Source organism: Salvelinus fontinalis, chromosome 27, assembly GCF_029448725.1.
Source record: "Salvelinus fontinalis isolate EN_2023a chromosome 27, ASM2944872v1, whole genome shotgun sequence".
In the NCBI taxonomy this organism is placed as follows: Eukaryota; Metazoa; Chordata; class Actinopteri; order Salmoniformes; family Salmonidae; genus Salvelinus; species Salvelinus fontinalis.
In genome coordinates, this window is record NC_074691.1 from 20,184,880 (window position 1) to 20,209,124 (window position 24,245).

General features: G+C 41.6%; 1 protein-coding gene across 1 annotated transcript; it reads right to left on the reverse strand.

Annotated features, from left to right (window-relative positions):
- Window positions 1–2,280: 2,280 nt before the first annotated feature.
- Window positions 2,281–5,707, reverse strand: LOC129825712 (ALK and LTK ligand 2b-like). Its single transcript, XM_055885896.1, has 6 exons — window positions 4,923–5,707; window positions 4,048–4,390; window positions 3,699–3,752; window positions 3,469–3,549; window positions 3,238–3,312; window positions 2,281–2,660 (listed from the first exon to the last, which is right to left on the reverse strand). Exons 2-5 carry the CDS (start codon window positions 4,325–4,327, stop codon window positions 3,248–3,250), a joined length of 480 nt encoding a protein of 159 aa, XP_055741871.1. The 5' UTR covers window positions 4,328–4,390; window positions 4,923–5,707; the 3' UTR covers window positions 2,281–2,660; window positions 3,238–3,247.
- Between the last annotated feature and the right edge of the window lie 18,538 nt (window positions 5,708–24,245).

Consider the following 24,245-nt stretch of genomic DNA (forward strand, 5'->3'; position numbering starts at 1 on the left):
TAGATAAAGGGCCTCATTGCCAAAATTCCAAAGTAACCCTTTAATGCTCATTGTCCATTACAATTACAGTACATAATGTGAATTTTAGATAACTGACTTTGCAAAGTGTTTTATTTGTCTTTTAATCTACAGAGAACAAAAAATATAAATGCAACTTGCAAACTTTTCAAAGATTTTAATATGTTACAGTTCATATAGGGAAATCAGTCATTTAAAATAAATGAATTAGGCCAATGGATTTCGCATGACTGGGAATACAGATATGCATCTGTTGGTCACAGATACCTTAAAAAAAAGGTAGGGGCATGGATCAGAAAAAACAGTATTGGGTGTGACCACCATTTGCCACATGCAGCGTGACACATCTCCTTCGCATAGAGTTGATCAGGCTGTTGATTGTGGCCTGTGGATTTCTCCCCCCACTCCTCTTCAATGGCTGTGCGAAGTTGCTAGATATTGGCGGGAACTGGAACACGCTGTCGTACATGTCGAACCACAGCATCCAAACATGCTCAATTGGTGACATGTCTGGTGAGTATGCAGGCCATGGAAGAACTAGGACATTTTCAGCTTCCAGGAATTGTGTACAGATCCTTGCAACATGGAGCTGTCCATTATCATGCTGAAACATGAGGTGATGGTGGCGGATGAATGACACGACAATGGGCCTCAGGATCTCGTCACGGTATCTCTGTGCATTCAAATTGCCATAGATAAAATGAAATTGCGTTCATTGTCCGTAGCTTATACCTGCCCATAACATAACCCCACCGCCCTCACGGGGCACTCTGTTCACAACGTTGACATCAGAAAACCGCTCGCCCAGATGGCGCCATACACGGTCTGCCATCTGCCCGGTACAGTTCAAACTGGGATTCATCCATGAAGAGCACACTTCTCCAGCGTGCCAGTGGCCATCGAAGGTGAGTATTTGCCCACTGAAGTCAGTTATGACGCCAAACTGCAGTCAGGTCAAGGACAACGAGCACGCAGATGAGCTTCGCTGAGACGGTTTGACAGTTTGTGCAGAAATCCTTTGTTTGTGCAAACCCACAGTTTCTTCAGCTGTCCGGGTGGCTGGTCTCAGACGATCCCGCAGGTGAAGGAGTGGGATGTAGAGGTCCTGGGCTGGCGGGGTTACAGGTGGTCTGCGGTTTTGAGGCCGGTTGGACATGCTGCCAATTTCTGTAAAGCGATGTTGGAGGCGGCTTATGGTTGAGAAATTAACATTCAATTCTCTGGCAAGAGCTCTGGTGGACATTCCTGCAGTCATCATGCCAATTACCTAAAAACCTGAGGCATCTGTTGCATTGTGTTGTGTGACAAAACTGCTAATTTTTTACTTTTATTGTCCCCAGCACAAGGTGTACCTGTGTAATGATCATGCTGTTTAATCAGCTTCTTGATATGCCGCACCTGTCAGGTGGATGGATTATCTTGGCAAAGGAGAAAATGCACACTAACAGGGATGTAAACAAATCTGTGCACAACAATTTCTGTGATCTTTTATTTCAGCTCATGATACATGGGACCAACACTTAATTAACATGTTGCATTTATATTTTAGTTCAGTGTATTAATCTAGACCTGTAAGGAAGCCAGAGACCTGTGCAACCTACTGGATTCCTATAGATTCCAATTGAATCATATTGCCTGTTATAGTCAGTGATGAACAACACCACGTACTTTAAGAAACAACAGAGAGAGGCCGCTCATATTTGTACCAATCTTATAATTTATTTAAATATATTTCATGTTTTTGATATATATTTTTTAACACCAAGTTAATATACGTCAAACACTTTAATTTATGGTTGTTATGTGGATTCCTTTTATGCTTTTTACAATATGTACATATTGCACTCAGGTTAGAATGTTTATACATACTGTATACAGAGGAAAACATATGACAACTTGAATATATAAATATACTATGTACCACACTACCACACTCAGACTCACAGGAGGGTTTCTTCTTACACACAACTTCTGACTGCAACCAGTGCCTAATATATAGTGTCTCTTGTTTTAATATATGTCTTACAAAGACATAAAAAGGCAAGGAAATTGTCATGCAGTTAATAATTTAATCAAACGTTTCAGTGTGGTCACAGGTAGGTGAGAGAATGTCCGAGATAGCCTTTTATCCACTAATAGGTAGTGCTGCTGACAAAGATATGACACCGAACCACAACATAAATACAATCTAAAAAGGCATGTCGCAACCCAACCAAAAGATTTGATTGATTTCAATTGTTGTTGTTGTTTTTTTTGGGGAGGGGGGGGGGGGGGGGTTTAAAAACAAACAAAAGCAATCCCTTTTCTCTTTTGGTAAAAACCAAGAAAGAAAGAAGAAAGTAGAGTTTGTCCAGCCAGCAGGACAATAATAACCCCAAAATCTGTGGTTGCTGCCATTTTTCCCCCTTCACGTTCTGTATCTTCTGTATAGTCTCTTGTCAAGACCCGCAGTGACCACAGACTGTGTAGGGTCCAGGGAGGCCTGTGAGTGGTAATCCATGTCTTTGTAAAATAGTGAACTCTGGTGACAGATACTGCGTAATGGCGGACGTGACTGGTTCGAGTTTGTTTGGTTTCCCTGTTGTTGTCTAAGGCACTTTTTGTCAGGGCTCTCTTCTGGACAGCTCTGGTTTGGCTTCAACCTGCGAGAGAGAGGAAGTGAAATTTAGTGCTCTCTCGTACTTGGCAGCGCCCAGAAATTCTTTCCTCTCCAAAAGTACCATGAAAAATGGAGAAAGAAACATGATTTGTTACAGATCTGCATTTCATGCTGTGCTCCAAAAACTGTGTGGACACCGTGCATGGCACTGATTAGATCTACCTATAAGGCTGAGAAAGACATTTTAACATTACTTAACTTCTTCCTTTCAACTTAATGCTATGACTCTACGCAGTAAATTGAAACCATGTGAGGTGCAGTTCACCTTGGCCAGGTGTTTTAGGTCACATTTCACTTTTGCAACAAGTATTTTTTATGTGGGATAAGTACTATTGATTTGTGTCAGGTTTAACAATGCATATTATTATACATGTAACAGGTGTATTTGATTAACACTTTCTGTTTGACCTGTGTAAAGCCCATTAGACTGTTATTAGTTTCACTGAATAGACAAGGACCTGAGCCATAAACAAACATACACAATACTTAGAGCCCTGTGCTCTTCCAGACCATGTGACCTGACTAGGAAAAACTCTTTTAAAAATTATATGCACACTTACTTGATTTCTGCTACCCTTCTGTACATCGTGGGCTCCCTGCTAAGCGTGTGAGAAGCCGTGCACATCTTTTGAAGTCTTAAAAGGAAAGAAAAGAAATAGAGGGATGAATGAATGCCTGGGAGACAGTACTATGCCTCCCCTTATACATAACACATGTGGTGTGCCTATAAACACGGCTTTAAATCCAGGGAAAATGTATTCTTTGTCATATGAAGAGGTTGAGGAACTTACATGCAGGTATTGTGCAGTCTCTGGTGTTGTGATATAGTCTGTATACGTGCTTCCTGCATTTGGGATTGAAATACAGAGGACCTGAGGGACAGAGAAAGCCTTTGAGTTAAAGCCGAGCAGACCAACTACTATCACCTTTCTCTCCTTTTCTTGTCCTTTACATCCTGACCCACCCTTCTCAAATCTCTCTCTCTCTCACACACACACACATCATATGATGTGTATCTCACCTGTTAAGTGTTTTAAAAACTTTTCTTTCTTTCTGAGATCTCTAGGAAATATTTCTGAAAGACAAAAAAGAAGGCAGGGGGTGAGAACAGGAGATCAAAGTGTGTTACTAACTGTAAGTCGCTCTGGGTAAGAGCATCTGCTAAATGACTAAAATGTCAAATGTAAATCACTTTCTTAAGATTCAGCAACTTCAAAATTCCCAAGGCATAACATATTTGAATGATGTGCACCCAGTACCCTCATAGCGCTTTACATTCCGTGGTGGTCTTTTTACACCACCATTTAAGACTGTTATACAACATATTTTGGAGTTCATGGTAACGCCCAGCTGTCAATGTGCAAACTCACCAATAATTTGATCGCCACTATCTGTTTTGAGGTTTCGTAAATCCCTTTTTGTCTCAACTGGGGATTCTCTTCTAGAAGTCGACTGCGATGCTGCGTTCGTGCCGTTCTCACCGCGGCTCTCCTCCACGTGCTTCACTATGTCTGCAATCCGCCTGAGTAGGCTCTTGTCGTTCCTCGCGACCGTGGGAGCCGTGGCTGGCGCGCTCTCCTCACAGTGGCTGGTAGTACTGCAGATCAGCAATATGAGTCCCATAACTACAGGCTTGCACAGTCCGCTCATTGCTACGGCAGGCTGAGGAAAGGGATCTCCCTCTCTGACTCTGCGGTGAGTTTAACGAGACCCCTGCAAGAGTTAAGACTTGGGGGTCACAAATGAAGCCCTCTGACGCACAGAACCATTACATTGTGTTCTTATCTTCAGCATTTCTCCAATATAAATTATTACATTATATAACCCCACATCTACCATGCCTATATATCCTGTCCTCTTAAACAGCGTATTTCACTGTTAGTCTACACCTGTTGTTTAAGAAGCATGTAAAATACAATTGTATTATATTATATATTACCTATTCACACCCATTCATGCAAGCAAATAGGATATCTACTTTCTATAGGAGATTAGCAGGCGACGAACCAACTTTCATTGATCAAATCGATCCATATTTGTTTATTCAAACAAAATAGACGGTCAACTTTGTAGGTTAGTTCCAAACAAGTTAACTTTTTGTTACAATTCCTTATAGCAATTCCAATGGTTCTGCTTATGTTGGACATTAATGTTGCCTTTATGAAATAAAGTGCTATAGTTAATCAGAATGCTGTGCACTTGAGAAAGTGTCAGAGAGAAGTCCGATGGAAAACTGTGAAATTACCTGTTTTGTCTCCGTTTCTAATATCCTCCAGTAAATCCGTCGATGTTTTAATGTCAACGCTATTGAACCGCGCCGGATAATTCAGTCTTCGCCACCGTTCTGCCCCATACCATTCCACGATTTAAAACACGACCACAGAGGAAAGGAGAGAATCATCAGTTTTTATAAGAAGTGTATTTGGGCTGCAAGTACGGTCATCTTCTGATCCTTCCTTGACCGAATTGATGGGAGAGAATGGAAAAGTAATTAAAAGGTCTGCTCCATATAGCCTATAGGCTAACTTCTGTGTGCGCCTTGATGAAGTCTCAGGTTGTTTGTCAGGGTGCCACTCACTTTTTATTCTCGCTCTCATGCGTAAGGAGCTGTCCCTCGAGGATCACCATGTCTTCAATTAGAATGGCGTTATGAACACTCGTAAATAGGAAACATCACTCAAATTTCCCGATCATCCGCTCTGCCTTGTCAATTTCTTTGCGCTCTCCCTTTTTCGTCACTCCACTTATAGCCTATCTGCAATACGCGCTTACCAGGAAGCTTTTTTTAATTGTTTCCTTGAACTGAAATTCCAAATGACCGATGTGAACGTTCACAGATAACCGCATCTCGTCTTGCATATACTCATAATAACTTCCAATAACCTCGTCACTTTACAAAGCAATAACAAATAAACTGAAAGACAATACAATTACCCACCATGACACAAGCTTTCGTAATTATTATATTATTTGCGTAATTCCAACATCGATTCATGAATAGGTGCCAACGGACTGAGAGGAACAAGTCAACTGAAGCCTTCGCCCGGTTTAAAATTCGTTTTGTTTACTTTCGTTGGTACAACTCCATCTAAGTAATGCCTCATTGTGTAATTGGCTTGGTTTCACTGACCTGCCTCCCCCTAAACGCTCATAATTGGTTTCAATCTGTTGGATGAAAGTTGAGATCTGTTAGATGATGACCAATAGCCTACTTATCAACTTGTTGCAAAACCTTCACCTGTTTGAAACTTTCCCCATGTGTCTCCTTATTTGTGTTTATGGAGTCTTCATGACAGCCAGTAACAAATGTTGCCAAGACTACTTCGTTTATCGGATGTTCAAATTATAGCAGGCCTATATAACGATAATGGACACGACATCTGGTGTATTTCGATAAAGGCAACGCCCAGGTTAAATGTTACTGCCGTGCGTAAGGACAGTGTGGTGCTGAAAGGATAGCGCTCACCTGCAGTGCGCACCTTCGAGGGTAGCTGCTGCTACACCAGAGGGGAGTGGGGACTGGTGTGTAATAATACAATTGGCTAGAGGGTTGTGTATAATAATATATTGTTATTATTATATTTAACTTCATTTCTCACTTTTTTCAATCTTTCTGCCTATTATCAACAATGTAAATCAATCAAACATGTCTGAGTGTCCATTCCGTTCGTCTTCATCCCTATAGCTTACTCACTGGCATTACATCAACACTATACCTTTAACACACACCGGTATTATCTCTTTGGGCATACAGATACAGGCTATGACTCTACTAGGGAGGGAAGGAGAGTTCTGAAAGAGAGAGCGTGTGTGTCAGAGATATAGAGAGCGCATCCGTGGAGGTAACATTAATATATAACGTTAATAGGTTAAAATCTACTGCTGTGAACGCTGTGTCAAGTCTGTGACTAGCGAGTGAGCTCTATAATGAACGAAGGCGGGCGTTGAAACAGAAACGCTGAACGCTCTCATGCGATCCTGAAACACCTTGAACACTGGGCGTATCTACCACCACCAACAACCACAGCGAGTCAACTCAATCAACCGAAGAAGAGTGCGTTTAGCCTTTCTCTGTGTGAGCCCTCGTGCCTTTCCCTATAACAAAATGTCGTATTCATATCCCCTCCACAAATATGCCTTACACCTGCTGATAACACCACATCTCATGTCACATTCCGCTGGAACTTTTGGCCAGGCGACAGACCCACCACATGTCACAATGTGACAACTACCTGTCCTGATGAAGAGTGAGTGATAAGGAGTAAAAACTACACATACAGCCAGCCACATGCTATGTCTCAGTCACAAGGCCTTTGTCAATGCATAAAGAGATGGAATAAAGAGGTCCGTTTAGGCAGTTGGTGTCCCAGTCTGCTATGATTTTAATGAATAAAAGTAGCCTATCATGGAGTGTTTGCCTGTAGTGAAATACCCTATTTAACCCTGTCAATGTTCAACTCTTAAACATTCTTCTGACTCATAGGAATTAGCAGGGACACAACTTTGGTTTTAGAAGTGGGGGGGCATAGTAAAAAAAAAAAAAGTTTTATCCAGTCTGATTAACACTCCAAACAGCCTACCTGACCGCCCAGAGGCATCCGCATGGTCCTAAAGCACACTGTTGCCCTAACCCTAACGTGGACAGTTGATGACCCCAATGCTTTCCTTTTGTAGACATAATTTTTTTAGGGACATGTCCCTCCCGTCCCAAGGAAAGTTGCACCCCTGGGAATTAGTGACCCCGAACAAACATATTCACATGAGGATTAGTCATTGTTCACCTTACTTGCCCACAAATGTTCCCTTTCTCAACTTATCTGTTTAAAAAAAATACTCATACCACAGTGATAAATGATTTTTATATCTTCTTTTATGACCTACATGTCCAGAACATGCTGAATGTATAAATTACTATGATTAACCTCTGCTCTCACAATAAGTGACCTCTGCTGGTCACCTGATTTTCTGTCTGGTGGGTTTTGTGGGAGGTCTCTAATTTCTTCTCCTTTTCCCCCTCTCTCTTTTCTGTGCTGTGTGTGTTCTTCCTGGGTGATGATATTATACATTTGATATTATACATTATACCTCTGTCATGCACCATTCTCCTCAGGGTGTCCCGTCATCAGTTGGTTTTTACTTCCTCAAGGTGCTATTTGACATGATTCTCTGTTCTTTGTCAGAATAATGAATGAGATGTCCTTTGCACTTGGCGCCACAGCAAAGGAACCAATGTTGTCGTAATCAGGAATGTTGGAATATCTTCAGTTGTGAGGGTTGGTGACACTTTTTAGATTTTGGCTTTTGGAATCCACTAACTGTTACATTAGGGCCCAACTCAAAAACCGGTAACTGGATTTCCAGGCTGATTTGAAATTGTGTGAAAGTGTAACCGGTGTGAAATGGCTAGCTAGTTAGCGGGGTGCGCTAATAGCGTTTCAATCAGTGATGTCACTTGCTCTGAGACCTTGAAGTAGTTGTTCCCCTTGCTCTGCAAGGGCTGTGGCTTTTGTGGAGCGATGGGTAACGATACTTTGAGGGTGGCTGTTGTCGATATGTGCAGAGGGTCCCTGGTTCGAGCTCAGGTAGGAGCGAGGAGAGGGACGGAAGCAAAACTGTTACATTGGTGCTGTGATCCGGATCACTGGTTGCTGCGGAAAAGCAGGAGGTCAAAAGTGGGGTGAGTGTAACCGATGTGAAATGGCTAGCTAGTTAGCAGGGTGCGCGCTAATAGCGTTTCAATCGGTGACGTCACTCGCTCTGAGACCTTGAAGTAGTTGTAACCCTTGCTCTGCAAAGGCCACGGCTTTTGTGGAGCGATGGGTAACGATGCTTCGAGGGTGTCTGTTGTCGATGTGTGCAGAGGGTCCCTGGTTCAAGGCGGAAGCGAAATGTTACAAAGCAAAGCAGTAATTCAGAACTTAATCTAGATCAAAATTATACATTCATCCTCTTAGTAATTCAGTGCAAAAAAGAAACTGTCGTCTCTCCTGGCCCCCCCGTATTTATTGAATAGGGCTCTTAAGCTCTGATAAATGCAGGAAGGAGAATGGCATCCACCCTAAAACATATGTGTGCTTTTGGGATGTCTTCCTCCCCCTTTCCATATGTACGCCTGTTATCTTAAATATTAGCCCCATTTCCTATCCCAAATTACAAACTGCTGTACACACCATTGTAAACCATTACAAGACCTTCTCTGCATGTGTTTCTGGTCAGTCTTAATCCTGTTCAGATATAATACAGACTCCTGTTGCTGTGTCTTTCCCTCCCTCCCTCCATCCCTCACAGTCACACTGTCTCCCTCCCTCACCCTCTATACAGCTCTCTCTCAATCTCTCTTTCTCGCGCTCTGTCTCTTGTTACATCTTATCTATTCATACATTTTCCACTCATTGTTCACACTACTAATCCTCTCTTAAAATCATCCATAACCCCCAGATGTTGGTTTCTTACTGTGATAACCGTTCCCACTCCTCCTTCTGGATCCTATCATCTCTCCTTAATTCCTGCTTTGGCCCTCCGCTTAGGTGAAAATGTTTTTGGGCCAGCCAGCCATCTCTCTCTCTCTCTCAATTCAATTTCAATTCAAGGGCTTTATTGGCATGGGAATTATATGTTTACATTGCCAAAGCAAGTGAAATAGATAATAAACAAAAGTGTAATAAACAATAAAACATGTACAGTAAACATTACACTCAGACGTTCCAAAATAATAAAGACATTTCAAAGGTCATATTATATCTATGTACAGTGTTGTAACGATGTGCAAATAGTTAAAGTACAAAAGGGAAAATAAATAAACATACATATAGGTTGTACTTACAATGGTGTTTGTTCTTGGTTGCTCTTTTCTTGTGGCAACAGGTCACAAATCTTGCCGCTGTGATTGCACACTGTGGTATTTCACCCAATAGATATGGGCGTTTATCAAAATTGGATTTGTTTTAGAATTTTTGTGGGTCTGTGTAATCTGAGGTAAATATGTGTCTCTAATATGGCCATACATTTGGCAGAAGGTTAGGAAGTGCAGCTCAGTTTACACCTAATCTTGTGGGCAGTGTGCACATAGCCTGTCTTCTCTTGAGAGCCAGGTCTGCCTTCGGCGGCCTTTCTCAATAGCAAGGCTATGCTCAATGAGTCTGTACACGGTCAATATTTCCTTAATTTTGGATCAATCATAGTGGCCAGGTATCCTGCCACTGTGTACTCTCTGTTTAGTGCGAAATAGCATTCTAGTTTGCTAATTCTTTTGTAAATTCTTTCCAATGTAATTATCTTTTAGTTTTTTTTCATGATTTGGTTGGGTCTAATTGTGTCGCTGTCCTGGGGCTCTGTGGGGTGTGTTTGTGTTTGTGAACAGAGCCCCAGGACCAGCTTGCTTAGGGGACTCTTCTCCAGGTTCAGCTCTCTGTAGGTGATGGCTTTATTATAGAAGGTTTGGGAATTGCTTCCTTTCAGGCGGTTGTAGAATTTAACGTCTATTTTCTGGATTTTGATAATTATTGGGTATCGGCCTAATTCTGCTCTGCGTGCATTATTTGGTGTTTCACATTGAACACTGAGGATATTTTTTGCAGAATTCTGCATGCAGTCTCAATTTGGTGTTTGTCCCATTTTGTGAATTCTTGGTTGGTGAGCGGACCACAGACCTCACAACCATAAAGGGCAATAGGTTCTATAACTAATTGAAGTATTTTTAGCCAGATCCTAATTGGTATGTAAAATTTTATGTTCCTTTTGATGGCATCGAAGGCCCTTCTTGCCTTGTCTCTCAGATCATTCACAGCTTTGTGGAAGTTACCTGTGGCGCTGATGTTTAGGCCAAGATATGTATAGTCTTTTGTGTGCTCTAGGGCAACAGTGTCTCGATGGAATTTGTATTTGTGGTCCTGGCAACTGGACCGTTTTTGGAACATCGTTATTTTTGTCTTACTGAGATTTACTGTCAGGGCCCAGGTCTGACAGAATCTGTGCAGAAGATCTAGGTGCTGCTGTAGGGCCTCCTTGGTTGGGGAGAGAAGCACCAGATCATCAGCAAACAGTAGATATTTGACTTCAGATTCTAGTAGGGTGCGGCCGGGTGCAGCAGTCTCTCTCTCTCTCTCTCTCTCTCTCTCTCTCTCTCTCTCTCTCTCTCTCTCTCTCTCTCTCTCTCTCTCTCTCTCTCTCTCTCTCTCTCTCTCTCTCTCTCTCTCTCTCTCTCTCTCTCTCTCTGTCTGTCTGTCTGTCTGTCTGTCTGTCTGTCTGTCTGTCTGTCTGTCTGTCTGTCTGTCTGTCTGTCTGTCTGTCTGTCTGTCTGTCTGTCTGTCTGTCTGTCTGTCTGTCTGTCTGTCTGTCTGTCTGTCTGTCTGTCTGTCTGTCTGTCTGTCTGTCTGTCTGTCTGTCTGTCTGTCTGTCTGTCTGTCTGTCTGTCTGTCTGTCTGTCTGTCTGTCTGTCTGTCTGTCTGTCTGTCTGTCTGTCTGTCTGTCTGTCTGTCTGTCTGTCTGTCACACACACACACACACACACACACACACACACACACACACACACACACACACACACACACACACACACACACACACACACACACACACACACACACACACACACTTCTTGTTTCTGTGCCAGTATCTTAATCTCTGTCTCTCTTTTCCCTTCACCTCTTCAATTCTCATCAGTTGTATGGTGGAACAAACTGTTCCCACTGCCAGCTTCAGAATTCCACTGTCTCTCATTGCATTTTGTTCCCTCCAGGGGTCTGGGCAGTGGATATTGGTGGGTCTCAACACAAACACTCTGGGAACCACTGAGACATGATTTTTCTCTAATAATAAATCCCCTATTAGTCCTACTAACTTGGTCCCTCTTGTGGTCTGACAGGAGATTTAATTGTTTCATATTGATTGTACGTTTTACAATTTTTAGCTGAGTCACATCGGGCCTCTGGCCTCTCACATCAAAATATGGTATGAGCTGGGTAAGAGCTGGAGACAGAGTGCGAGCAACTTTGTCTTGAGTGTTTCTGGATTTTGTTGTTTGTTTATGGTCCCCAGTGAAAAACAATAATGTCTAATCATGGCACAGTTATGCTGGATATGATTTGTTCCATGCAATAATTTTCAAATGAAGAAATGAGAGTAAACCAATACTTTGAGCTGAAATGTTTCTGCTTTGAGTGTGTTCTGTACTTATGGTTAACAGACTCTATAAAACACCAACCACCATACATCGCAACCAATTAGCTTCATCCTTCAGCTCCCATCCTCTCGCAGAATACCGCTGGTCTTGTCAAACATGCAGTTGTCCTAATACTTTATAAAGTGTTATTCAATATCAATAAACTGTGAGGTGTCTTTGTTTTATGATGAGAAAATGAAAAATGTTTCCTGATTGCAAAACTGCAGGTTTTCAGTTGCAGAGTTCACACCAACGTGTCAATGGAAAAATGTGCTCTTCACTCCAGGGACGTGGATGGGGAATGCAAAAACATTCCCCAACAAAATGAAAATAATGTTGAAAAGAAAATATGGACTTGTGTTGAAAGGTCTTATTTACATGTACTCAATGCTATGTCCTCTCAAAACACAGGCAAAAAAAAAAAAATATATCAACCCTGTTCAGTTACTCACAGAAGTTGTAGAGAAGATGTTGAATACAGAGGTGGGACCAAGTCATTGTTTTACAAGTCACAATTAAGTCTCACGTCTTAGCACTCAAGTCCCAAGTCAAGTCCCAAGTCAAGACAGGCAAGTCCGAGTCAAGTCTCAAGTCAAGACCATCAAGTATGAAGTCAAGTCTCAAGTCCGAAACTTTGAGTTTCGAGTCCTAAACAAGTCATAATGTGCTCTTCACCAAATGTAATACCATTTCATATTTTTAACAAGAGTAATAGTTAGTATATTACATTTATGCAAATCATGAATGCTTTTAAAAATATCCATATATTTATTACTCTCCAAATAAACATTATATTTCCATGGAAATACATGGGTAGCCATGAGAAAGACCCCCCCAATAGTGATCGACTATCGCTCTGGAGTGCAATTGGGCGGGGTAGGCTTGTACACAATCGCCCAATCTTAACACACACACACACACACACACACACACACACACACACACACACACACACACACACACACACACACACACACACACACACACACACACACACACACACACACACACACACACACACACACACACACACACACACACACACACACACTGTGTGGTTACAGTAGACTAATGTATGTCAATGGTTTTAGGAACAGCATTAACATCAGGCAGGCTTTAGGCTACCAACTGCCTAGCCAGTTGCTGCTCAATCTTGGGTGCAATGATCACGTTCCCGCATTGACTGACTGTGTGGAGGCTCATTGGTTTAACGTTATGTTAGCCTACATTATACACTAGTAAAGAAATAAAATATATAGCTGTCGGCTATATTAGCCACGACTTACCGTTCTTTGTGCAGCTTCAAATGTCGAACAAAGTTGGATATTGTTGCGCCTCCGTCTGTAATTTTCTTCCCGTATGTTTTGCAAGTTGCAATCCGTTTTTTGTTGATACAGTGTCGACTTTATATCTGAAAATAATACTTTTTGGTATCATCTTTCCAAGGGCTCCATCTGAATTCACCCGCCGATATACCTCTGCACTGCCACGCACAACTTTTTCTCAGCTGGCACAATTTGATTGGCTGCTGTCCGATTCAAACTGTAGTCCGTTAAATGAAGATTTGATGCGCTGTACACCTTTTTTAATAGCATCATTTTTTATATTTGGGCTTGGGGAGGGTGTCAAGTCAGTTCGAGTCATAAGGCTCAAGTCGAAGTCAAGTCACGAGTCATTGGTGTTAAAGTCAAAGTCAAGTTTCAAGTCATCATATTTGTGACTCGAGTCTGACTCGAGTCCAATTCATGTGACTCGAGTCCACACCTGTGGTTGAATATATAATGAAACTAAGCCCTCTCTTTTGGGTCAAGAAGTTCCTCTGAAGGTATCTCTTCCGAAGGGTTTGTCTTTGGCACTGTCATCTCAGGCTATTTAGGAGTTTGATTTGTGTGTGTGTGGTGTGCTTGCACGCACACCGGTCACTCTTACGCTTTCCTCTGATGTAAATTCTTTTCACATCTTAAGCAGTTGAATCACATATATGAGGGTAGTGGGGGTGGGGAGGGATTAGATTCGTAGATATCAAATTGTATTTGTCGCATGTGCCGTATACAACGGGCTTGCTTACGAGCCCTTACCAGCGATGCAGCTTTTAAGAATTACAATAAAAATAGTAACACAAGAGGAATAAAATACACACGAATGAAGCTATATACAGGAAGTACCAGTACCAGATCAATATAGAGCTATATACAGGGAGTACCAGTACCAGATCAATGTGGAGCTATATACAGGGAGTACCAGTACCAGATCAATATGGAGCTATATACAGGGAGAACCAGTACCAGATCAATGTGGAGCTATATACAGGGAGTACCAGTACCAGATCAATGTGGAGCTATATACAGGGAGTACCAGTACCAGATCAATGTGGAGCTATATACAGGGAGTACCAGTACCAGATCAATGTGCAGGAGTACTAGGTGAGTGTGCATGAATGCTGAGTGTAGGGGGTAGTGGGCTCCCCAACTAGCCGTTTGAACAGTCAATCACATGGGCCCAGTTTTTAAAAGTTATCTGGATTTCGCTTATCAGATTGGATTAAATGCATAGAAATAGTATTAATAGAACAGACAAATAATTGTCCTGAATGGGGACTCCCATTCCATTAATTACATGTATATGCATTTAATCCTATCCGATAGGCGAAATCCAGATTGATAACTTTTTTTTAAACTGGGTCCTGAGTATTACTATAGAATCTTGTGACCCTGCATGTTCTCTCTAGACATACTTCACTGCTGCAAAGGTCACATCCAATATTCTCCATGTATGATCATATAAGTACTTATAATGTTAACTTTAATACACTACATCACAAACAGTATGTGGACACCCCTTCAAAATTTGTGGATTTGGCTATTTCAGCCACACCCGTTCCTGACATCTGTATAAAATCGAGCACACAGCCATGAAATCTCCATAGACAAACATTAGCAGTAGAATGGCCTTACTGAAGAGCTCAGTGCCTTTCTACATGGCACGGTCATAGGACGCCACCTTTCCAACTAGTCAGTTCGTCAAATTTCTGCCCTGCTAGAGCTGCCTTGGTCAACTGTAAGTGTTGTTATTGTGAAGTGGAAACGTCTAGGAACGCAAAGTGGTAGGCCACACAAGCTAACAGAACAGGACCTCCGAGTGCTGAAACGCGTAAAAATCATCTGTCTTCGGTTGCAACACTCACTACTGAGTTCTAAACTTCCTCTAGAAGCAACGTCATCACAAGAACTGTTTATCGAGAGCTTCATGAAATGGGTTTCCATGACCGAGCAGCCGCACACAAGCCTAAGATTACCATGTGCAATACCATGCATCGGCTGGAGTGGTGTAAAGCTCACTGCCATTGGACTCTGGAGCAGTGGAAATACATTCTTTGGAGTGATGAATCCCACTTCACCATCTGCCAGTCCGACGGACTAATCTGTGTTTGGTGGATGTCAGGTGAACGCTACCTGCCCCAATGCATAGTGCCAACTGTAAAGTTAGCTGTAGGAGGAATAATGGTCTGGGGCTGTTCTTCATGGTTCGGGACCCTTAGTTCCAGTGATGGGAAATCTTAACGCTACAGCATACAATGTCCACATACTTTTGGTCATGTAGTGTATATTGGAGAATAATACACTGGGATAGGAATTCAAGAAATCGAAGGATAAAGCTCAATATTATATAGTGAATGATCAATGTTTAACTACTATCCGATAAGGAATTAATGGAATACATATTTCAACCCCCCCCCCCCCCCCCCCCCTCAAAAAAAAACTTGACATGAAACAAATGCTTTTCTTCCATGTTAAACACACATGTTTGTTATCAGAATTTGGAGACCGGGAGAGAAAAGGCTAGAGAAAGTGTAGGATGCGGGTGAATTGGCCATAATGCATTTCACATGCGCCCTGGTGTCCTCGTACAAACCCGGGCTCAGCAACCTGCACGGGAGGCTAGGGCGACTGGATGCCATGAGCCACAGCCCCCCCTGTCTGGATCCAGCCTTGGACCCTCTCATCCACCATGCAGAACTAACTCTGCCAGTGTGTAAAACAAAAAGGAAGCAGCCTGAGGAGAAACATACGTAAATGATAAACACTTTATACAACCGCATTTCATATGATGTGCAATAGCCTGTACAGCGTTCCATATGCAAAATACCCTGAAGAAGGCACAGTGATGCCGAAACATGGTGTTTTACACAATAAATAACTGGGAGTTTATATATATATATAGTGTATGACTCTCTTTATTTTTGTAGCTTACAGTTCATGCTTTTATTAGACCATATGCAAAATAGAACAAATTAAACTGTGCAAACAGTCATGCTGTAAACACACGTAGTATCATGCTGTAAACACACGCAGTATCGTGCTGTAAACACATGCAGTATCATGCTGTAAACACACGCAGTATCACGCTGTAAACACATGCAGTATCATGCTGTAAACACACGCAGTATCGTGCTGTAAACACATGCAGTATCATGCTGTAAACACATGCAGTATCATGCTGTAAACACATGCAGTATCATGCTGTAAACACCTGCAGTATCGTGCTGTAAACACATGCAGTATCATGCTGTAAACACATGCAGTATCATGCTGTAAACACATGCAGTATCCTGCTGTAAACACATGCAGTATCATGCTGTAAACACATGCAGTATCATGCTCTAAACACATGCAGTATCATACTGTAAACACATGCAGTATCATGCTGTAAACACATGCAGTATCATACTGTAAACACATGCAGTATCATGCTGTAAACACACGCAGTATCATGCTGTAAACACATGCAGTATCATGCTGTAAACACATGCAGTATCATGCTGTAAACACATGCAGTATCATGCTGTAAACACCTGCAGTATCGTGCTGTAAACACATGCAGTATCATGCTGTAAACACCTGCAGTATCGTGCTGTAAACACATGCAGTATCATACTGTAAACACATGCAGTATCATGCTGTAAACACACGCAGTATCATGCTGTAAACACATGCAGTATCATGCTGTAAACACATGCAGTATCATGCTGTAAACACATGCAGTGTCATACTGTAAACACATCCAGTATCATACTGTAAACACATGCAGTATCATGCTGTAAACACATGCAGTATCATGCTGTAAACACACGCAGTATCATGCTGTAAACACATGCAGTATCATGCTGTAAACACATGCAGTATCATGCTGTAAACACATGCAGTATCATGCTGTAAACACACGCAGTATCATGCTGTGAACACATCCAGTATCATGCTGTGAACACATGCAGTATCATGCTGTAAATACACGCAGTATCATGCTGTAAACACATGCAGTATCATGCTGTGAACACATCCAGTATCATGCTGTAAACACATGCAGTATCATGCTGTAAACACACGCAGTATCATGCTGTAAACACATCCAGTATCATGCTGTAAACACATGCAGTATCATGCTGTAAACACACGCAGTATCATGCTGTAAACACATCCAGTATCATGCTGTGAACACATGCAGTATCATGCTGTAAACACATGCAGTATCATACTGTAAACACATGCAGTATCATGCTTTAAACACATGCAGTATCATGCTGTAAACACATGCAGTATCATGCTGTAAACACGCGCAGTATCATGCTGTAAACACATGCAGTATCATACTGTAAACACATGCAGTATCATGGCCCATCCTTTTTTGGGGGATTTTTATGTGCAATGAAAAGGCGCTACTGATTTTTAGAAAGGGAGGTTATCAATGTGGAAGCGATTACAATCTCTCCTCCAATCGACCAAGCTCACATATCACGGATGGTGTTGTGGCTGTAAGTGTCGGTAGAATTGGAATTTGTGTGCGTTGTAATGGCTGCGGTGACCTCTGGCTCAGGGTCACCTTTAGGAGGTGGAGACCAGCCTTCACTCAGTCATGACATCTTTGTTTTCAGGCGACGAAACCCACCGCAGCCTGTCTAAAGCACGATTTACTCCGAGATAAATTAAATCTGCTGTTATTCACTGTTTCAACGCTTCCATACCAACCTCACACAATCCCTCTCCCACACAAGCAACCCACAAACCAAGATAGGGCTGGCCTGGGGCTAAAAGGTGAACAGTTCAAGTTCTCAGAAAGTAAACTGGAAGTCATTTCTGAGATGTAAATTCATCAGGCTTACACCTTGACAGGTGATAATTCCCTCAGCGAGCGTGCCACTAGTATCTGCTTTTCTTTGAAACAAAATCCAAGTCCAAATCCTTTGCTTCATTTTATTTGGCTTGTACTTGGAGCAGTGAACGCCAGTTAAAATGACACTCAAGGAGGTAATAGTTTCCAGACAGTACGCTTTGAAACCAGAACAGAACAGTGATTGAGATGATTCTGTAGTGTAGATACAGCCAGTCCCAGCTCTCTGTTGTATTATTATTGAAGGTCGTATCATCCCCATGTTAGCATAATGCCTCGATGGGATTCAGAACTCTAAGTGCTGTCTGGGATCCTTGGGACGGCCCTACCTTTAACCCTAACTTGAACCACCACCCTAACCTTAACCATAACCAGAAACCTTACCTAAGCCTAACCTTAACTCTTACCTAAACATTTTAAATGTCAACTTCAATGGGGTAGGGACGTCTCAAGGATCCCGGTTAGCTTGAACCGATTCAGAACATGCTCCTCAGTATTAGCATGATGACACTCGTTGGCTATTCTTCATTGGATTGGAAGGGTTTATTCTCAACAGAAATCTTCAACATTAATGTCATCTAGAGGAAATGTTACATGACAAAAACAGAGGTTTGTGTTTAGGAAGGAAGATATAATGGGAACTGGCTTTGAGTTGGTCCCATCCTCTCTCTCTCTCTCTCTCTCTCTCTCTCTCTCTCTCTTTGACAGATTCTCTATCTGTTTCTAATGATGACAGAGAGGCATATGGGGAATAGCTGTGAAGAGAGTACCTCCCTAAATTGCAATGGGGAAATCCACAGGCCAATGTATACCACAAAAGTCTGACCAATCACAGCAGATCTCCCTTTCACAGCAAACAAATTATTATTAAGATTTTATTTCATACGTCATTTTTTTTTTACACTTCTCCAGTTGGTTTTTAGATTTCTATTCCGTTCTTTTCTATTCTCAATCTAGTCCAGTCAAAAGTCAAATATAGACTCCTAAAAATATCTATCTCCTTTATCTAAATTAATGGTTTAACCATCAATCACTCCTTCAGAAGTGAAGTCACAGTAATGTGACCTACTGCTCTCTCTCTCCGGTTTGGAATACTGACTGTCCAAACAGCAAGTTACAATTGACCAAATCGGATTTGTGTGTGTTCAGACAGCAGTAATTTGCTGACATGGCTACGCTAGTTTTCATAATAACAGTGGGTGTGTGTGCAGTGGTGTAGGCTGATTGGTGGTGGTGCTTGTGTTTCCTATCACTCAACAGTTATGTCGCAAGCTGAGGTGACAACAATGCCTGCCATGGATGTTTCCCTGTTGCTTTGAATGTACAAAATCCTAGTTTAATAATACTTTTAAAGCCTCAAAGGATAAGATGATTCACCTTTTAACTTTGGCTAGTTGCAGCAGTCAACTAACTAGCTAGGTAGCTGTTTGGCTATCTAGCACATTCACTAATTTGTTTGTAACCAATTAAAAAGCTAGTTAGCTACCACATTATTTTGTCAAACTGTCAACAGAGTAGCTAGCTAGCAAGCAACAAGATATGCCAACAGTCTAAAAACCACTTGAGGTCAAATTAATCAGATTTAACTGTTCAGACACAAGTAGTATGGCCAGGACTTAGATTTGTATCTGAATTCAAACCACCTACGAAGGTGGTTTAAATGTGGCTTCAAATGTCCAATTCCATGTGCTTTTTGGCAGTTCAGACTGCAGGAAAAATAACAAATTCTAATCGATATCTGATTAGAAAAAAAATGGATTCACTTCAAACTGCTAATGTGAACAAGGCTTATCTCACCTCCATAACACACCTGTCTAACAGACCAGTTACTCCGGAGGTCTTCAGTGGTCCTGTCAACACCAGTCCTCACTGATACTTTCTCACCACTTCCTGGTTTTAACCTGTGCGAACTCGACCCCCTCACACACACTGTTAAGAATCATTTTCCGATGATTATTCCCTATTGGAATTCTGGCCTCCAGGTACCCTCTCTAAAGCCAGAGGTTACCATAAAGCAGGTCTTAGAAACTGATATCTGGGCCCTTGAGCCATAAAATTGTCCACGGGTGTCCTTAAGCGATTAAGATGTTTCAAATGTATAGTCTATTTAACCCCAAGGTCTCAGCCTTGATTTAATGCTTTGGAACTAGGCACGGAAGGATGAAACAACAAACAGATGAGTATTTAGGTCCGCCCTTTCCTCTGGAGGGTGGCAGATTGTCTCCCTGTGCACATCTTTGTTTAGTATAAGTTTACATCTTATCTCTTGCATTCAGCAATTCTCCACACCATGACCAGTTTTCAATTCCTAACACACACACACACACACACACACACACACACACACACACACACACACACACACACACACACACACACACACACACACACACACACACACACACACACACCTGGTATGAGTCACTGACAGCATCAGCATGCACACAGGACACAAAGGCTGTGATGCTGTCATTATTAAGGGCTTTGCGGCTTTAGTTTAGTGACCTGGAAAGTGCAGAAACATACACAGAGGCGTGTAGTTAAAAAGGAAACATGTGTTAGGACAGCATGTTGTCAATTCAACTCGACACTTACCATCTAAGAGACTTGGGGCTGCCGCAAAGACTAAACAAAAAGTTTTGTTTACAAGAATGAAAGGGATTTCAATTCAGCATTGGTGTTGAGCGAAGAAAAACAATGATGAGGCTTTTAAAGAGAGGTAGATGTGAGAAAGCCTTGGCAGCCTTTCCCCCCTAAATATTGTCTTCTTGTCCCAACTGGCAAATGTGAGGACAAATGACTCTGCTAAAACTGAGTCCATTAGGCTTCATGATAAATACACAGTGGGTGCGGAGAAACAGAAATACAGACGCAAGAAAAACTTAAAGGATATAAATTACACCCGAAAAGCTAAAAGACAGAGCAGATACCTCATTTATGGTGTGTTATACAGCATACTGTGCGTTCAAATACTGGGAAATTGGGCCTGTGTACTCAGTCATCATTGTTTTTCATCATACTGCCCAAAATCAACTGACTAAATCTTTTGATCATGGTAATATGATTAAGTGACTGTATTGTTTATAATATCTCTTAAGATGTGTTGGTCATCAGAACATTGTTGCCTGTCATGCAGAGCCTCAGGTGTCAGAGCCTCCTCAAGCTTTGATGAAGAAGACGTGATTAGGACGCAGTCATTGGCGGACATCTTTTGTGTTTGCACGCTATTTTGCAGAGTCTTTGAAGTTTTTCTCACATCTGCATGGAAGATGGCGACAATGGTTGGAGCTGAGTAAGGAATGAAGGGTTGCTGAATGGGAAGACTGGTTATTGGTGCAGTAAAACAATCCTGCAACAAATCAGACAACTGTCTGGATTTGTTGGTTTTTGGACATTTTGTTATGTGTGTGAGCACTAAGCACCTATTTTACCTGATTCCTGTTTGTTTTGTCTGATGCTGTTATATACTGTGTGCTCTGAAGAATTGGATCGCTCGATTAGAGGCCAGACTGTTTCTCTGTCTTGCCCCTGTCTCCTGCTGCTAAAGAGTTGAGGTTAAGAAGGCTTACCAGCTCTGCCTTCAGCCCCCCAACATGAACAATCTTTGGCTGCTCTTGCCAATAAGCAGGGTGGGAACAGCAAGCGACAAAGTGGGGGATAAAGTGTGTCTGTGTGTGTGAGAGAGAGGGAGAGAGAAAGAATGAGCAAGAGACAGAGCAAGAGAAAGAGAGAGAGCAGAGAGCAAGAGAGATGCCAGAAGTGAAATAGCCCCTTCATTCCATTCCACAACGTTGCATCTCAACTCCAAAATCACCATGACAATAAAAAGAACATTCCTCTGACTGTCTTCCACCAGATTCTACAGTTATGGAAGAATGCTGAAGTCACAAACAAGGGTTTCTTCCTGAACCGTACATAGAACAGTATCTAGACCTGAGTCAAGTACATGCACTTTGTACTTTTGGGACTATTCCATTGGTTCTATTTACCAAACATACCAACTGATGCACAGCTGAAGTGTTTGAAAGAATATGAACATACAGTGAGCTCCAAAAGTATTGGGACAATACTTATTATAATACATTATTTACAATTCTATTCTATTGGGCAGAAAATAATCTGAAACACAGCCAAAACAAATAGCATATGCATCCAACAAATGTGTAGAGTCACAAGCTTGATGTAGTCATTGTGTGGTATGAATATGGGACCAACTGAAGCACAGCTGAAGTGTTTGAAAGTATTTGAACATACAGTGATCTCCAAAAGTATTGGGACAATACTTATTATAATACATTATTTACAATTAATTTCTATTGGACACAAAATAATCTGCACCGACCAAATCAAACAGCAAATGCGCCAACACATTTGTGGAGTCACAACCACGATGTAGTCATTGCGTGCTATGAATATGGGACCAAAATATTAAACTTTTTACTACTTTATTAAACATATAAGTGAATTTGTCCCAATACTTTTGGTGCCCTAAAATGCGGGGACTATGTACAAAACGGTTCACTTGATATGGATTAAAATACCCTCAAATTAAAGCTGGTTTGGAAGAACTTGTTGTGGAAAACTACAATGATTCCCCTTTGTATGAGCATGTACTTTAATAATGAATATCAACCAAATGTTTCCGCTATCTGTTATGGACTGCTTGGGGGTTGTCTAGGTGCCAGTCTGTTTGTGCTTGAGCCAACACTTCCTTGTTCTGCCATTGTTTAATGCTAGCTTGGTGGGAGGGATGAGTTGGGATATAATACAGCAGCATCACTGTCAACGTTCAGGCTGAGTGAACACTTTCTGACTAAGAGATTAAGAGATTAAAGACTTAAAGACCAAGTGCAGTCAAAAACATGATATTCCTGTGTTTTATAAACACTGAGTACACCTTCCTAATATTGAGTTGCATGGAATCTAAAAGGTGTCGAAAGCGTTCTACAGGGATGCTGGCCCATGTTGACTCCAATGCTTCCCACAGTTGTGTCTAGTTGGCTGAATATCCTTTGGGTAGTGGACCATTCTTGATACACACAGGAAACTGTTGAGAGTGATAAACCCAGCAGCGTTGCAGTTCTTGACACAAAACGGTGCACCTGGCACCTACTATCAAACCCCGTTCAAAGGCACTTAAATCTTTTGTCTTGCCCATTCATCCTCTGAATGGCACACATACACAATCTGTCTCAATTGTCTCAAGGCATACAAATCCTTATTTAACCTGTCTCCTCCCCTTCATCTACACTGCTTGTAGTGGATTTAAAAAGTGAAATCAATAAGGGATCATAGCTTTCACTTGGATTCACCTGGTCCGTCTATGTCATGGAAAGAGCAGGTGTTCTTGTAACGGAATTCCTCCTCCTCTTCATACGAAAAGGAGGAGTGGTGATTCGACCAAGACGCAGCGTTGTAACTTGACATTATATTTATTAAACAAGACGAAAAAACACGAAACGAAATACACTTGAATAATTAACAAAATAACAAAACGGAGTAGACAGACCTGGACATGGAACTTACATAAAACACGAAGAACTCACGAACAGGAACAGACTACATAAACTGAGACAGTCCCGTGTGGCGCGACAAACACTGACACAGGAGACAACCACCCACAACAAACAATGTGAAACAACCTACCTTAATATGACTCTCAAATAGAGGAAACGCCAAACACCTGCCTCTAATTGAGAGCCATACCAGGCAACCCATTAACCCAACATAGAAAATACATAACATAGACTACCCACCCAAAACTCACGCCCTGGCCAATTAAACACATACCACACAACAGAAAACAGGTCAGGAACGTGACAGTTCTTAATGTTTTGTAATGGTGGAAAAGGTACTCAATTGTCATACTTGAGTAAAAGTAAAGATACCTTAAGAGAATATGACTCAAGTAAAAGTAAAAGTCACCTAGTAAAATACTACTTGAGTAAAAGTCTAAACGTATCTGGTTTTGAATGTACTTAAGTACAGTGGTGGAAAAAAGTACTTAATTGTCATACTTGAGTAAAAGTAAATACATCAAATTCCTTATATTTAGCAAAACAGATGGCACGATTGTTTATTTTTAAAAAAATGTATGGACAGACAGGGGAACACTCCAACGCTATTTATTTGAGTTTAGTGAGTCTGCCAGATCAGAGGCAGTAGGGATGACAATGTGTAGAGCTTTTTGAAGATCTGAGGACCCATGCCAAATCTTTTCAGTCTCCTGAGGGACAATAGGCG

Bases quoted from the DNA above. Each gene is read 5' to 3' on its own strand.
- LOC129825712 (XM_055885896.1), bottom strand. From the start codon at position 4,327: ATGAGCGGACTGTGCAAGCCTGTAGTTATGGGACTCATATTGCTGATC. The intron at 3,753-4,047 runs GTGAGTTTGCAC...TTTGTCTTTCAG, and splicing joins TAGTGGCGATCAAATTATTG to AAATATTTCCTAGAGATCTC. The intron at 3,313-3,468 runs GTAAGTTCCTCA...TTTCCTTTTAAG, and splicing joins AGACTGCACAATACCTGCAT to ACTTCAAAAGATGTGCACGG.